Genomic DNA, 13,588 nt, shown 5'->3' with positions numbered 1-13,588 from the left:
TCGGCTATACTACTACTAGTACTACTACTAGTATCAAGCACGGATCATATCTTATATTTCGCTGTTTGACCACAGGGCATTCATTAGACTGTCGTTTAGGCTGGCTTGCCAGAGCCATGCCTGTGTATCCTGTTTATGATTTATTGTTATCTAGATGCTCTGGGGAGTTTCACTTAATAATACTAGTTATACCGTTGTAGTTATACTACTGTTACTGCTGGCTGGTGTACGCAGGAGTCAAAAAGGTGGCTGTAATGCGGTATAGAGAATTGATTATATTGAGAATGCTATGGTCCGGGATATTAGTCACTGCGGTTACACTGTGGTACCAAGATAGTGACAGTCCTCAAGTTTATTCAGAAACCCATGCTATGAGAGTTTCGGAGATAGGACATTCTTCAAATTTCAAGTAAGATTCATGAGCATGAAAGAATATCCAAGAATCATTTCAAGCCGGGGACCTATGCTGCCAGCAGCCCAAGGGAAATATCGACCACCAAGCAACCACACAGTACCCCCAGAAAAGGAACAGCGATAACCACAAAGTCGACAAAGGACAACATCCCTTAACACTCACTTAGGGGTTCGCCATCCCCACCAACTCCCACACAACATCAACCGCCCTCCTGAACCCGGCACGCTGCTCCTCAGAAGGCTGTACATAGCTCGTGTCTCCCACACACCCCTGCGGCCCACCATTATGCCATTCCAAATCTTCACTGCCCAATGCAATAGAAGTATCCATTCGATAGATATCCTCCGACCCCGGCGGACTCTCCATTGGTAGGTTTTTCAGGATCTCATAAAGCTCCGTTATAAGACTCTCTACCTTTCCATCTGACGCGTCGAGGGTTTTCTCGGGTTGCTGTTGCAATTCCGGCTGGCCATCTGGGCGGGTAGATTCGCTCACGATGATGTTCGAATCCCCTGCGCTCTTGACCAGTTTCAGGATCGCAGATGGGGTAGGGGGAGCGAAGCCGCCTATGATACCTTCATTTGGAGTTTGTCAGGTTACAATTCACAGTTTTTGGAGGAGACCTGTGTTGGATGGTTACTCACCCTTTTGCAGTCTGATAAAGTACTCTGAGGGAGCCATTGCTATGGGAGATTGGTGTGTCTGGATACTGTGTTGTATGTATAATAGAATGGTGGTATGAGTGATGGATGGTGATCGACAGCGAACCCCGCCATCTGCCCCTCTTATTTAATATCGCCAGCGTATCTTGGCAAGGCGGGAGCGCTACGTCATCTTGCATCGATTGATTGAATTGTAGAGTGTGAATAATGTATTTTGGTCTGAGGTGAAGGGAGTATAGTCAAATGTCCGAACTATAGTGTGGCTCTACTAAGGGGAGTATTGTTCTGGATTGCGATCTAGGACAGTTAGGGCTTGCATAACTTGGTTCTATGGATAAGGGAGTCTGGCGCTAGGCCTATCTGGGATGACCGAGGCCTTCTAGATAGGATCTATAGGGTGGTTTGTGATGGCTCAAAGCCTGGATATCAGTCACAGTATATGGTTTGTATAGTTATTATGGTGCCATGGTATTGACTCTGGTTCAGACTGAGAAAGTGAGGTCACTGGAGTCTCTTTCAGGAAGTCGGTCTAGGAGAAGAATGGACACTATACTTATCTGCATTACTGTAGAGACCAATCCCGGTAGATGCCTGAGGATCTTTCACGGACTACTGCTAGCCGACACAGTCTCTTACACTTTTCATCATTGATGTATACGGTATACTCCAACAACAAACAACATGAACTGTCTATATATACCCTATCTCCAATGTACATAATCATCATCACAACATGTAGTAACGCCTATGAACAATGCCCACAGCAACAACCAGCCCACAATACTCAGAGATGGACACAAGCACAGACCACATAGCCGACCTCATCAGAGACATCGTCCACTTGCTACGAAGTCACCAAACAACCACCAAAAGAAAATCCAAAGCAGACTTTATCGAAGGGGAATTACACGCACTAACCAAGGTAGGGTCATTCCTAGTGCGGACCAAAAATAAAGCCAACAACCTCAAATCACCCGACGAAATCAAAGCCTTGGTCGAATACAGCACGAGAAGGATTGAACGACTGCTGGAGGAACTACGGACATATGACGCCGATAGGAATAGGACTCCTGTTGAGAGGAATTCCCGTATGCGTGATATCGCGTGTTTCTTTTATGCAACTAGAATCCGGTTGTGTATAATCGATATGCAGAAACGTTGGGGTATTCTGTTAGTCAATGATACGGCGCCGTCTTGGGGGAATTTGGAGAGGCGTGTGGAGGAGCTCGTTTCTGAGTATGACGGAGCGGAGGTTGCGTAGGATGGAATCAATGGATAGAGGGTCTGGCTGAGCAATGTTGACTTATATAACAATTTCAGCGTTTACTTGTTGAACTTCCAGTTCATTGTTGTGTCTGGCAGTGGACCAGCTTCATGACATGATATAATGCTCATGCTCTGGGTAGTCTTTATCAACCATGAAACATGGTATACTTTGCTTGGTTGATGTATGATAGGCTTTGAATTGTTCTATCGAACGGAAATAATATCCGCTAACTAAAACCAGAAATTAGAATAGAAGGCTGTCTTATAGAAAAGTTGACCAGGATGACTCTACATTTACAATATACTGTTCATGATTTTCCGAGAGCATCAACACGTGAGCTCGATTCCCTAATGTAATGCATATCGCCAACTAATAACATCCCTCAATACGTCTCCCTTAAAGGAAAGCCCAGCCTTGATTACAGGACTGGAATAAGCATCAGAAAGAGAAGCCATCGGCGGAGACCTATATAGTCCCAGCATACTCTCCATAATAAGTGTGCCCGTCTATAAGGTCAGATCTCTTCAATGGCAACGTCTTTGTCTGCCTCTTTGCCATGGCCAGACTCCTTACTGCCACCGAACGGAGACGGGCCTTGGTCTTGGTCTTGCGTGGTAAGAGGCTCAGCAAGTGGATTCTATTGTTCAGCACATAGGCTATTAGCCGAAGTAACCATAAGCAACAGTCTCAGCACATTTACCGCACGGGTGTTTATTTCTATTTGAATTAGTCTTTTCCGTTCTTCTTTTCTGATGATCTGTTGTTGTTCGTGCTTAATTTCTTCCTCTAAGTCGGACATCTCTTTCCACTAGGTCCCGAATCTTCTGATTAGCTTTTTCTCTGGAAATAAGTACAATAAAGGCTTACTTGCTAATTCTGCGGTACTTAGCAGGTCTGGGTGCCTCCGCCGCACGAAGCTGCGGATGGCGACCGCTGTCTGTCGACGGGTCACGCTAAATTTCTGGCAAAGAGAAATTTGATGATTTTGAGGACTTTGAGGACTTAAGGATGGTAGAAAAGAGGGGCAAATACTACTATAAAGAGAAGAATCAGACAACGCTGATCTGAAGCTCGCGCCCCAAAAGGCAAGGCTCGCAAGATATCTATCACTGCCCCCAGGTTAAAGAAAGCAGGAAATAAAAAAGTGATCGTAAGGGGAAAACTCTGTACAAGAAACTCTTCTATTTATGATTTGTATTCAGCGAGCGGATATGGCGCTATCCTCGTAAGAACGATATCAATCAAAACCAGGATCCTCGCGATTATAAAGTTGATGCTTTCGGAACAGCCTCCAGAAGATAGAGCATAATTTATATACCGGACTCGCCATTATTCTCCTCAGTTTAGCCAAGCGTGACTCGATACACTTCAATTTAATACAATTCAATTCAAGAGAATCTATCTTGCATGATTTCCAACGTATTCAATTCTCCCAATTCACCACTTGAAGTAATTGCAGACTTGTAGACTGTAGTTAGGGCTTTGGTAAGGTTGAGAATTCCAGTTATGTGTATAGTATAGTGTACGCGAATTGGGAACAGGCTGAAGATATCAAGAGAGTAAGCTGAATCAGACAATTTCTGATTCAGCTTATTTGGTACTTTTCCCATATATCCACCCCGTTGATCCAATTATATTCGATGCAATCCTTCTCGGTCATTGTGGAGCCCTGCCACTGGAATAACTAATAGTACGATTCCAGCCTTCTGCGACGCCAGAGGAATTGCAAAAATAGAGGTGAATATCAACATGGAATCTGTGATATAGCAAGTTCAACATTACTCGCAAATGAGTTCAAACAAACCGGCCAGAGTATAGGTGATGTTCCCATCACGTGACATCCGATACGGAACCAAGCCGATGATGATTAATGCCCCGTCGTCATTAACAATCAACTTAACTATCAAAAATCCGGAGAAAGCATCCAAAAACTTTTGTTGCGCCGCCTCGACTGACTCCAACCACCAGACTCTAGTCGAAACTTCCGATCGCCTGGCCTCCGGACGCAATCTGCCCTCTCTCCGGTCAACAAATCCCCCGCCCACTTGATGTACTCCCGCGCCTCCATCTTGAGCAGAAGCTGCCGGTACTTCTTCCGCGCCCCCGTCCACCAGCGACAGACCTTTTCGATCTCTGCGCGCTCCTTCGCAGCCGTCAACGCAGCCATGGCCGACGCGACCGCGGGTGTGACCGCCGACGGACTGAAGAGCAAGTTGATCGAGCAGTTGCAGGCACAGCATGTTGAGATTGAGGACCTTTCGGGTATGAAAAAGATCCATGGCGTCCGGTTGGATATACCTTGGGAAACAAATACACTAACGTAGTTCTCTCTTTTTTCAATAGGCGGCTGTGGCCAGGCCTTCCAGGCGGTGATCGTATCCCCGCAGTTCGAGAAGAAGACCATGCTCGCTCGTCACCGGTTGGTGAACTCGGTTCTGAAGGCGGAGATCGCGGCCATCCATGCGTGGACCCCGAAGTGTTATACCCCGGAGCAGTGGCAGGCGTTGCAGCAGTAGAGGATGATGGATTTTTCCTGTTATATTACGGCCCGAAATAAAAGAAACGGATGAAGAACTTCATATATCCTGGGTATTCGACGCGCTGGAAGCATATACGCCGGCGTTGGAGTTTTCATTAATGTACATTTGTCGTCGCTATCCAGCTGTGGGCTATAGTATACTGGTCTTGGGCTACGGTGGGTGGAAATAAAAGACATGACTATGGATATATTATACGGTAGATGGAGGGGTTTTGCTTTGTATTTGCATACATTAGATATCGGTTGTATGGATCACTATGGTTATTTTAAGCAAGGACCTTCTCGGCGGCGGAGACTAGGGAGAGATTAGTATAGTATATTGAGGAATTGGAAGAGGGGAGAATCGTACCGTTGAGACCGGTGTTGTCGGGCTCCACGAAAGCCTCCTTGACCTTGCCGTTCTCGACCAGCAGGGCGTAGCGCTTGCTGCGGTGGTTGCCGAAGATGGACGAGCTATCGAAGGTGACATCGAGGGCCTCGGAGAACTTGCCGGCCGGGTCGCCCAGGAAGCGGATCTTACGGTCTTCATCAGCATACGACTAGATAATGAAATTGGACATATAAAGTAAATACTTACACCGCTCTTGCCGGAGGGGTCGAGAGAGGCAGCCCACGCCTTCATGCTGTTTGTATAATTAGCCAATTGAGCCTGCTCGCCGAAGAAATGCAGATCCATCGGCCACTTACACGAACGGATCGTTGACCGAGACAACGAATACCTGACCGGCTTCCTTGAGCTTGGGGTGGTTGATAAATCCCGGGACGTGGGAGCTGGAGCAAGCAGGGCCTGTGACGGAGCATGTCAGAATTGCACAGCGAAGGATCCTTCGGGAAATGATGAAATAGGGTGCATACTGAAGGCTGCGGGGACGCCGACAATGACGCCCTTGCCCTTGAGCTCGTTGGCGAGGTTGACCTTGTTACCGGGAGAGTCCTCAACAAGGACATCAAGGTTGGGGATGGAGTCTCCCTTCTGGACGAAAGCTGGGGCAGTGTTGTGGAACAAGGCCCGCTGAGACAAGGCGCGGGGAACGCTAGCGGTGATACGGCGGGCAGCGAACATGATGGCGGAGATTGAACGGTAGAATTGATAGTTGAGCTGTAAGTTGTTGTTTTGGTTGCTAATGAAGATGGAGGTTCAACATCGCTTCGGTTGCCATCGGCAAGGTACCCGAGCATGCTGATTGGCTGCTTAGGGGTCTGTTGACGATTACTCAGCATTGCGTCATAGCACGTTGCCAGGCAGCTTTGCCGAGATTCCTGAGGCATCGATTGATGTATGTTAAGGCTGACAATGTATCTTGAACAAGACCTACAGAACTTACAACCATTGGTTGTCATCTTCCGTGAGAATGTGAGAGATGCCATGTCATGTGTAAATCAGATTCAGCATGTGTGCAACACAGTATCTATTCTCGATCCCTGATACAAGATCCAAGCAGATAGGCAAGCGTGTGGTTTCAGCTGATAGGGCAAGTTTTAGATATCGTGTAATATTGAGCCAGGCGTCCCAGTGATAGCTAACTACATCAATAGGCTACATGGATCAAGGAGTCACTCATCAGACGCTGATACGCCAAGTTTGAAAAGACGTCGTATTGACTACATAGCATTAACTACCATGTCTCCTTTGTCATCGCGAGGACACACATCGAGCTTGATTGGAGTAGGAACTTTGTTTGAGTAAATCATGAGCCACCGCTGCTGGATTGTCACATAAGGGGGTGAATTAACCAGCCTATGGCGCGATGAATTCATTGATAGGAGGAGGCTCATAACCCTTCCTCAGAACGCCACAATTCCCCACTTTAAAGCTTGGATGCTAATACTGTGTACGGAGTAGTGTGGGCAGAGGGCGAGCTGGATAGAGCCCCAATGCTCTGGACTTTTATTTAATTGGCAAACGTTACACCGTAACCATGTTGGATTCTTAGTAAACGTGATGGTTTAAGAATACCACGGAAGGTCTTTCTCAATCACACAAAGTCAATAGCCAAATGTGAACAGTAGCTTCACCTTGAAATTATTAAGCTAGCCATTGAGACTTTTCCTTGGCAGCCCACAGCTCTGTAATTAAGAATGTGACCTTTCGGGAGATTGCATGACGCCCCCTGACAAAAAGCAGAAGGCCATTTGTTCGCTTACTTTAACGCTGCCAGGAACTTTAAGACAGCTCTCTCATACTTATACTATGCCAAGACGGCTAAGCGCCTGCCAGCCTATTAGGACTGCTAAGATTTTGGTGCTTGGAGCTTGTCTCAGACTTTTATCCGAAGGGGAGATTAGCTGACCCACAGCCATTGAACCATGGAGAAAAATCTGCCCCCATTCGACTTATCTTCATTTTCCTGGTTTGGAAGGTGTTCCTGAGTCATAGAAAGTAGAAAAGGAGGCGACTAGAGGCGGACATGTTAATCCGTTTATGGCAAGGGCATCGACACTCATCTTTCGGATCGGGGGTTTTCTCCAAAAGATACGGCAATTTGCCAATCGGGATGCCTATGGCACATCCGCCGATCCACCAGCGGATTTACACTCCGGATCACTCGGTTACGGCCAACATACATACGCCGGAGTAATCACGAGAGGCTTACAATTGGACCACAGTTCCAAATTAGACCCTGTATCCTCGCTAGATTGCAGCTATCTATTAGCAAACCGGTCCGAACTAGCACGGACTAATCACGGCTAAGTTGTCTCGCTTGCTAAGACTTTGACGCCGGTGATCCGGCTTCTGCCTGACTGGTTCGCAGTCTTGCCATGCATTGCTTAGCCCTGGACCACTGGTGTTGCATATCGTAGGTGACTGGCTGTCCGACTCTAACGGTCAATGTTACATACGCTATTCGCCCTAGGTGGAAGCTATGGAAATTTACACATCTCCCAAATACTACTGTTCAGGGTTTCCGCCCCATCCGATGTCATAAGTGGAGGCAACAATTTCAATTTATAAGGCTTGCCCACCACCCCGCCCTTTGCCTCATCTACTGGAGAAGTTGTGTCAAAGTCTAGAGGAAGTGCGGGTTGTATTGATTTCACGATGCTGGGCCCGTCTTTCCTCCCCGTTGCTTTAACTGCCTTGTCGTGCGTGGACGCCCTCTCGCTTCACAGGCGTGATACCCCAGCCACCGTCGAGCTGCCTATCGAGCGTAGGCAGCATGCTGGCGGCCTGCAGAAGCGAGATTCGACGCTGGATCTGCCACTCATAAACTACGTATGTCTCTGATCCTTCTCCGTGCTGCTAACCACCTGTGAAATATGACTAATGCAGTTGGATAGTATGATAGTTTTTATATCCTAAACCTGACGCTAGGAACGCCAGTGCAGCAGTTCGCGGTCGCTTTGGATACAGGCAGCAGTGACCTCTGGGTGAATGTCGCCAACTCGTCCTATTGTTCGTCCCGGGGTAATCCATGCAAACCTTTTGGCTTGTATGATCCCGACGCATCCTCGACATACAAGAACCTGGATGTTGATTTCAATGCAACCTACGGTGACGGCACCAACGCCTACGGTTACTACGCCACTGATAAACTCGGCCTGGGTGATATACATGTTGATGACATGCAATTTGGCGTTGCCGAATCAACTACGATAACACGTGGGTTCTCTGTTAGGATTGTAGAAATGTCCCTTGCTAACCCTTAATATTCACGTTCATCAGAGGGTATCGTCGGTGTAGCTTATGACACTCTCACCAACGAAGCTGCACATGAAGGCAAAACATACGCCAATCTCCCCCAAGCCCTGGTCAATAGTGGCGCCATTAAATCGCCCGCCTACAGCCTGTGGCTTAATGATCCCGCAGCGAGTCGGGGCTCTATTCTCTTCGGTGGCGTTAACAAGGCCATGTACAAAGGCGACCTCCAGACTATCCCCATTGTGCGCACGCTTGGAGAGTATTCTTATCTAGCCGTTACCCTGACCGGCGTTTCTGTGGAACATGGCAAGGAGTCTGACGATTACTCCTCGCAGCTTCCGATAGTAGTGTTGCTCGACTCGGGTACCACCTTGACATATCTGCCTAACTCGCTCGCTGACTCGCTCTACAAAAAGTTCAACGCCACCTTCCTCGAGGATGACGGACTGGCATATGTGGACTGCGACCTCATGAAAAAGGACTATACCGTGAATTTTGACTTCTCCGGCGCCACCATCGCCGTTGGAATCAACGAACTGGTCCTGAGAGTGATTGCCAGGGACTTCCCCGAGGGAACCTGCACCTTTGGCGTTGTGCCCAGCGGAGACCGCCAAGACGCCATGTACATCCTGGGCGACACCTTCCTGCGCAGTGCATACGTCGTGTATGACCTCGGTAACAACGAGATCTCTCTCGCCAACACAAACTTCTCTCCCGAGAAAGACGACATCTTGGAGATCGGCACCGGCACCAGTGCCGTGCCCGGCGCCACCCCAGTCGAGTCCGCTGTCACTTCGGCTACCGTTGCATCCGCCACAGATATCGTGCATACCATCACGATCGGCGGTCCTAAAGCCACCACTACGGGGTCGGATTCTGGCGCGGCTGAGACCACTTCCTCGAGCGGCATCGCTGCCTTGCCGACCAGTAATACGAGACATCTGCTCTCTGGCCTCGCGGGCGCTGGTCTTCTGCTTGCTTTGTAATGATTCTTTTGGGACGACTGCATTGTTGCCGACGTTGTGGATTGCGTGATTAATAGCTATGGAAGATGAGGATAGTGCTCTGTATAATGTTAAACCGAACATCTCTGTACATATGCCATGTTCATAAACCAATTGACGAGATAGATTCCCCAGTTATGTCGAAACTAAGAAATACGCTTAAGCTTCATAAACCTTCATTTACGAACTTTGTCCTTAACTCCACCATGTGTAGCACGCAAACCGCTGGGGATGATCCCTCCGTCACCATATCAAACTCTCCGCTACCTCGAAACCCCACAACCTTCGCCAGCCATGTCACTCATTTAGAAAAAAAAACTATTTATCAGCTTGAATGTATCCCACAAGGAGACTTAGAAGAACGGAGTGAAAAACGGGGTGTCTGCTTGAACTTTAGGGGTGAGATTATATGTTTGGGGGCGAGAGTAAGGTTTTATTTTTGAGGTTAATAGAGGGCGGCGAGGGATACATTGGAGGGGGTATTAGTTTGCTTGTGGAGCTTTTCGATAGTATGTGTACGAAGAGGTGGAGGGTGGCTGTTCATGAGTAGGGCTAAGAATGTATTCCGAATGGATGAAGATCCGGGTGGATCACGTAGGGTTTTGATCGTTTACATGGTTTGTGAACAATCATTTGCATGGAAACTGTACAGAGTGTCTTACGCATATTTAAACATAACAAGCCTTCTGTCGCAGGATTGTGTGTTTCGAGGTGAGCTTTGTGTGTTGTAGTTATTCCGTCTGTTCTAGCAATGTAGTAGAGGTACAATCGCCTCGCTTTACTTCATTCATACTTCTCTTCCTCCTTACTTGGATCCTTGGTTACGGAGCTTGGCTATTGATATACGCTACTAATAGCATATCTGTACGTTCATCTCTTCATTCTGGAGACTCACTATCAAAATGAGGTGTCAACATCAACATCGACAGGTATAATGCCACTGGTATACTCACGACGGCGAGTCACACTCCAGAAAGAACTAATAGCTCGTGAAGAGCGTATTGGCCTGGTTATGAAACAATTCAGGGGCATTAAGGATGACCGCAGTTGACATAAGATCACACAGTATAGGTATGATAGGCTAGTGACAGCCACAGACCCATGGATGCCCCCGGTCTTTCCATGGGAAAGCATCGGATATCGCTTCCAGGGCTTATTCGAGGTTATTTCCTTAAGATGTGATAAATCACGTCTCACAAGCCCTAGCATAGGGTTGAGCATGGTCTGGACTCGCGGTGAGTGGTGACATATGACCACCGCTGCCCTAGCGGCGAATGCCGAAATCGAGGGGCAGAAAATTCAGTCCAAAGAACTAAAAATGTTTTTGGGTGGGTAAGGTACAGGACAAGTAAAGTTGAACGGTAAAATTAAAGTTTCTTCCTCGACTCATGATTCATGGTATCATGGTTTTGATGTATGGAAATACCCCGTTGTAGCCGTGACGCGACAGTTGTCATGCTTTGAACACGATAGAAAAGCCCTGAGAACCGCCCTTATAATACGTACGACTCCGTACACATTGCAAGAATTAAAACAATACAATGAAATATAGTATAGCGCTCTCAGTGATGTGTTCGTCATCCAATCTCCGTATTTGATCACAGTTCTTACGACTCCTAGTGTGCAGTTCATCGATTGGTGGCTGAGGATTTCCAGTCGAGGCGTATACGTATGCCGGACCCACTGTTCATTAGCCCCGATTTTTCAGCTGTTCTTCACTTAGTCGAGTTCTTTACTAACACAAGTGAATTCTCGTCTGCTTCAATCGCGTCTTGGAGAAATTCCTGTGTGAATCGCGAACTGAATCAATATGCACCACACGTGTTGCCGATCGATCTGAGATCTCCCTGTCAGAGTGAACAAGGGGGAGGAACCATAACTCAGTTCCTTATTCGCACCCGCGAGGAACTTCCCGTGAGATCGGAATATGTCTGCCTGGGCCGTGACAAGCTTTTGCTAATCTGTCGAATAGTCTGGACCGCCGAATTGGTCACCCCCACAATGAACTATGCCAGCAGCAGAGCCACAGTGTCGCGCCAGAAAATGCCACAACCAATCCCGACATGACTCAATGCGACAGCGCACTGGGGCATCGCTGACGAAGGTTTTTGATTCGCGGGACACATGGCGAAAGCATGGACAACGACAGCCGTTGACTGGTCAAGGAAGGTGACGACGCAAGGGGTGCCGTTGCGTAGGGACGAATGGCATGTTCGTGCCTGAATGTGAGATTGTGGAGAACATCAACAATCAACGCGCGCTAAATGCCAGTGGAAACCACAAGACGTGTCTGCAAGAGGTAGTCACCCATTTTTATCCATAGAAGGACTGGCGAGCGTTTCAAATGCTGTTCGTTTGGCTGTCCGACTTGGGGCTATCCATTCAACACTACGGTTAGTCGCCCCGACGGTGTGATTCGAAACGTAGCGACAAGCCTTGGCCCTCATCTCATCATGGATATTGGGTCTTGGTGCTGACGATTGATATTTCGGACTCCACTTAGTACGGAAAACTGGGAGTTGTTCCGTCGACCGGCAGCATTATATACACCACGCAGCGCGCCCGCTCCTTGACTCCTGAACGTTTAGCTTGGATAGTTTTTCGCTCCTTTCTAGCTGGCCTACTAACACTCCTTATCTTGATACCATCCACCATGCAGTGGAAGTCATTCCTTTTGTTCGTTGCCATTGCCGACTCGGGCCTGGCTCGCCTCCATGGCCATCAGCGTCGGCACCGACATCATCCCGCGCATCCGAATTTGCAAGGCCCGGAGGCGAATCTGGAAGCCAGAGACTTGGAAGTTAAGACCGTCGTCGACCTGGATGTCGTCACCGTCACTACTACTATTACCGGCCAGCCCGTGGCTGAAGCCCCGGCCCCAACCTCCAGCAGCACGACTACCGCGGCGGCAGCAGAAGCCGAGATCACCCCCGCCGATACGCACGAAGACGTGATAAGCGTTGACCTTGGCGCCAGCATTGGAGCCTCTATCACCACACCTTCTCTTATCCCCAGTGCCGAGAGCATCGCACCAACCAGCACCCCGGCGGCCAGCACCACAGCCTCAGGAGGATCCACCAGCTGGACGTCCACTCCCTCCAGCGGAGAATTCTCCACTAGTGGATTTGGAGCGCGCACTAACTCCTCTGGTAGCGGCATCGAGTATAGCGGCAACGTCGGCAGCCCCTGGGGAAGCAACATCATCGAAGTGAGCGCCAGTACCGCATACCAATACAGATATGTCGTCCAGTTCACCGGCAGCAACACCGACGACTGGACCGTCGTTTTCTGGAACAAGATCGGCCCCGATGGTAAGATGGACGGCTGGTACGGTCATTCAGCTCTGAACTTCACCTTGGGTGCCGGCGAAACGAAGTATGTCGCCTTCGACGAGGACTCGCAGGGAGGCTGGGGCGCGGCAAAGGGCTCTTCGCTCCCGACGGATGATTACGGCGGATACTCGTGCACCTGGGGAGAGTTCGACTTCGGAAGCACAATCAATGACGGCTGGTCTGGATGGGATGTCTCGGCTATCCAGGCGCAGTCGGCTGGCCAAACCGTCCAGGGCATGAAGATCTGTAACCACAACGGAGAAACCTGCTCCACGATCACTTCTGGGGCATCGACAGTAACCAACGCGTATACCAAGTCAGAGGCCTCGGTGGACGGCATTGGTGGTTCGCTCAACACGAATTCGGTGCGCTTGGTGGCTGTTGTGGATTATAGCGCATAATTTGTGAATACGCATAGACATTTATATATATAGCTTGTCAATCGGAAGAGTGTATATATACAGATAGATAAATGTATCTGATCTCATTTGTTCCGCGAATGTTATCTGGGCTTTCCAGATCCCAAGGCGTCTTTTTCGCTGACCGTTTCTTGGCGTCTCGAACACATGAAGTGTTTCAGAGGTGCTCGCCTACTCAGATTTGGTAAACCTGCATATGTATAAAATAAACTATCATTCAGGGGATATTTTAAGACAAGGTTACTGTGCCGATCAGTTCTCCACCGGTTTGATGGTTGTGGGGGACATGGTACCGCCGACTCGATCGGAG

The 13,588-nt window shown here is 48.6% G+C and overlaps 4 protein-coding genes across 4 annotated transcripts; 2 read left to right on the top strand and 2 right to left on the bottom strand.

Annotated features, from left to right (window-relative positions):
- Positions 1 to 336: 336 nt before the first annotated feature.
- Positions 337 to 1,112, bottom strand: BDV37DRAFT_239326 (uncharacterized protein). Its single transcript, XM_032080948.1, has 2 exons — positions 1,060 to 1,112; positions 337 to 990 (listed from the first exon to the last, which is right to left on the bottom strand). Exons 1-2 carry the CDS (start codon positions 1,094 to 1,096, stop codon positions 578 to 580), a joined length of 450 nt encoding a protein of 149 aa, XP_031945618.1. The 5' UTR covers positions 1,097 to 1,112; the 3' UTR covers positions 337 to 577.
- A 4,037-nt stretch (positions 1,113 to 5,149) lies between these two features.
- Positions 5,150 to 5,946, bottom strand: BDV37DRAFT_279239 (peroxiredoxin family protein; the record flags this gene model as incomplete). The annotated part of the gene is made up of 5 exons (XM_032086288.1): positions 5,150 to 5,178; positions 5,233 to 5,398; positions 5,461 to 5,506; positions 5,571 to 5,670; positions 5,739 to 5,946. 5 exons carry the CDS (start codon positions 5,944 to 5,946, stop codon positions 5,150 to 5,152), a joined length of 549 nt encoding a protein of 182 aa, XP_031945617.1.
- A 1,622-nt stretch (positions 5,947 to 7,568) lies between these two features.
- On the top strand, positions 7,569 to 9,665 carry BDV37DRAFT_239321 (pepsin-like aspartic protease). Its single transcript, XM_032080947.1, has 3 exons — positions 7,569 to 8,097; positions 8,163 to 8,484; positions 8,548 to 9,665. The coding sequence occupies exons 1-3, from the start codon at positions 7,924 to 7,926 to the stop codon at positions 9,507 to 9,509; spliced, it is 1,458 nt and encodes a 485-aa protein (XP_031945616.1). The 5' UTR covers positions 7,569 to 7,923; the 3' UTR covers positions 9,510 to 9,665.
- A 2,184-nt stretch (positions 9,666 to 11,849) lies between these two features.
- Positions 11,850 to 13,270, top strand: BDV37DRAFT_192761 (putative allergen Asp F4-like). Its single transcript, XM_032079698.1, has one exon. It carries the CDS (start codon positions 12,181 to 12,183, stop codon positions 13,258 to 13,260), a length of 1,080 nt encoding a protein of 359 aa, XP_031945615.1. The 5' UTR covers positions 11,850 to 12,180; the 3' UTR covers positions 13,261 to 13,270.
- The last annotated feature ends 318 nt before the right edge of the window (positions 13,271 to 13,588 follow it).

The sequence above is a fragment of the Aspergillus pseudonomiae genome (assembly GCF_009193645.1).
Source record: "Aspergillus pseudonomiae strain CBS 119388 unplaced genomic scaffold BDV37scaffold_7, whole genome shotgun sequence".
NCBI lineage: Eukaryota > Fungi > Ascomycota > Eurotiomycetes > Eurotiales > Aspergillaceae > Aspergillus > Aspergillus pseudonomiae.
This window is presented reverse-complemented; position numbering and strand designations above follow the sequence as displayed.

Bases quoted from the DNA above. Each gene is read 5' to 3' on its own strand.
- BDV37DRAFT_239326 (XM_032080948.1), bottom strand. From the start codon at position 1,096: ATGGCTCCCTCAGAGTACTTTATCAGACTGCAAAAGG. The intron at 991-1,059 runs GTGAGTAACCAT...CTCCAAATGAAG, and splicing joins CTTTATCAGACTGCAAAAGG to GTATCATAGGCGGCTTCGCT.
- BDV37DRAFT_239321 (XM_032080947.1), top strand. From the start codon at position 7,924: ATGCTGGGCCCGTCTTTCCTCCCCGTTGCTTTAACTGCCTTGTCGTGC. The intron at 8,098-8,162 runs GTATGTCTCTGA...GCAGTTGGATAG, and splicing joins ATCTGCCACTCATAAACTAC to TATGATAGTTTTTATATCCT. The intron at 8,485-8,547 runs GTGGGTTCTCTG...CACGTTCATCAG, and splicing joins CGAATCAACTACGATAACAC to AGGGTATCGTCGGTGTAGCT.
- BDV37DRAFT_192761 (XM_032079698.1), top strand. From the start codon at position 12,181: ATGCAGTGGAAGTCATTCCTTTTGTTCGTTGCCATTGCCGACTCGGGC.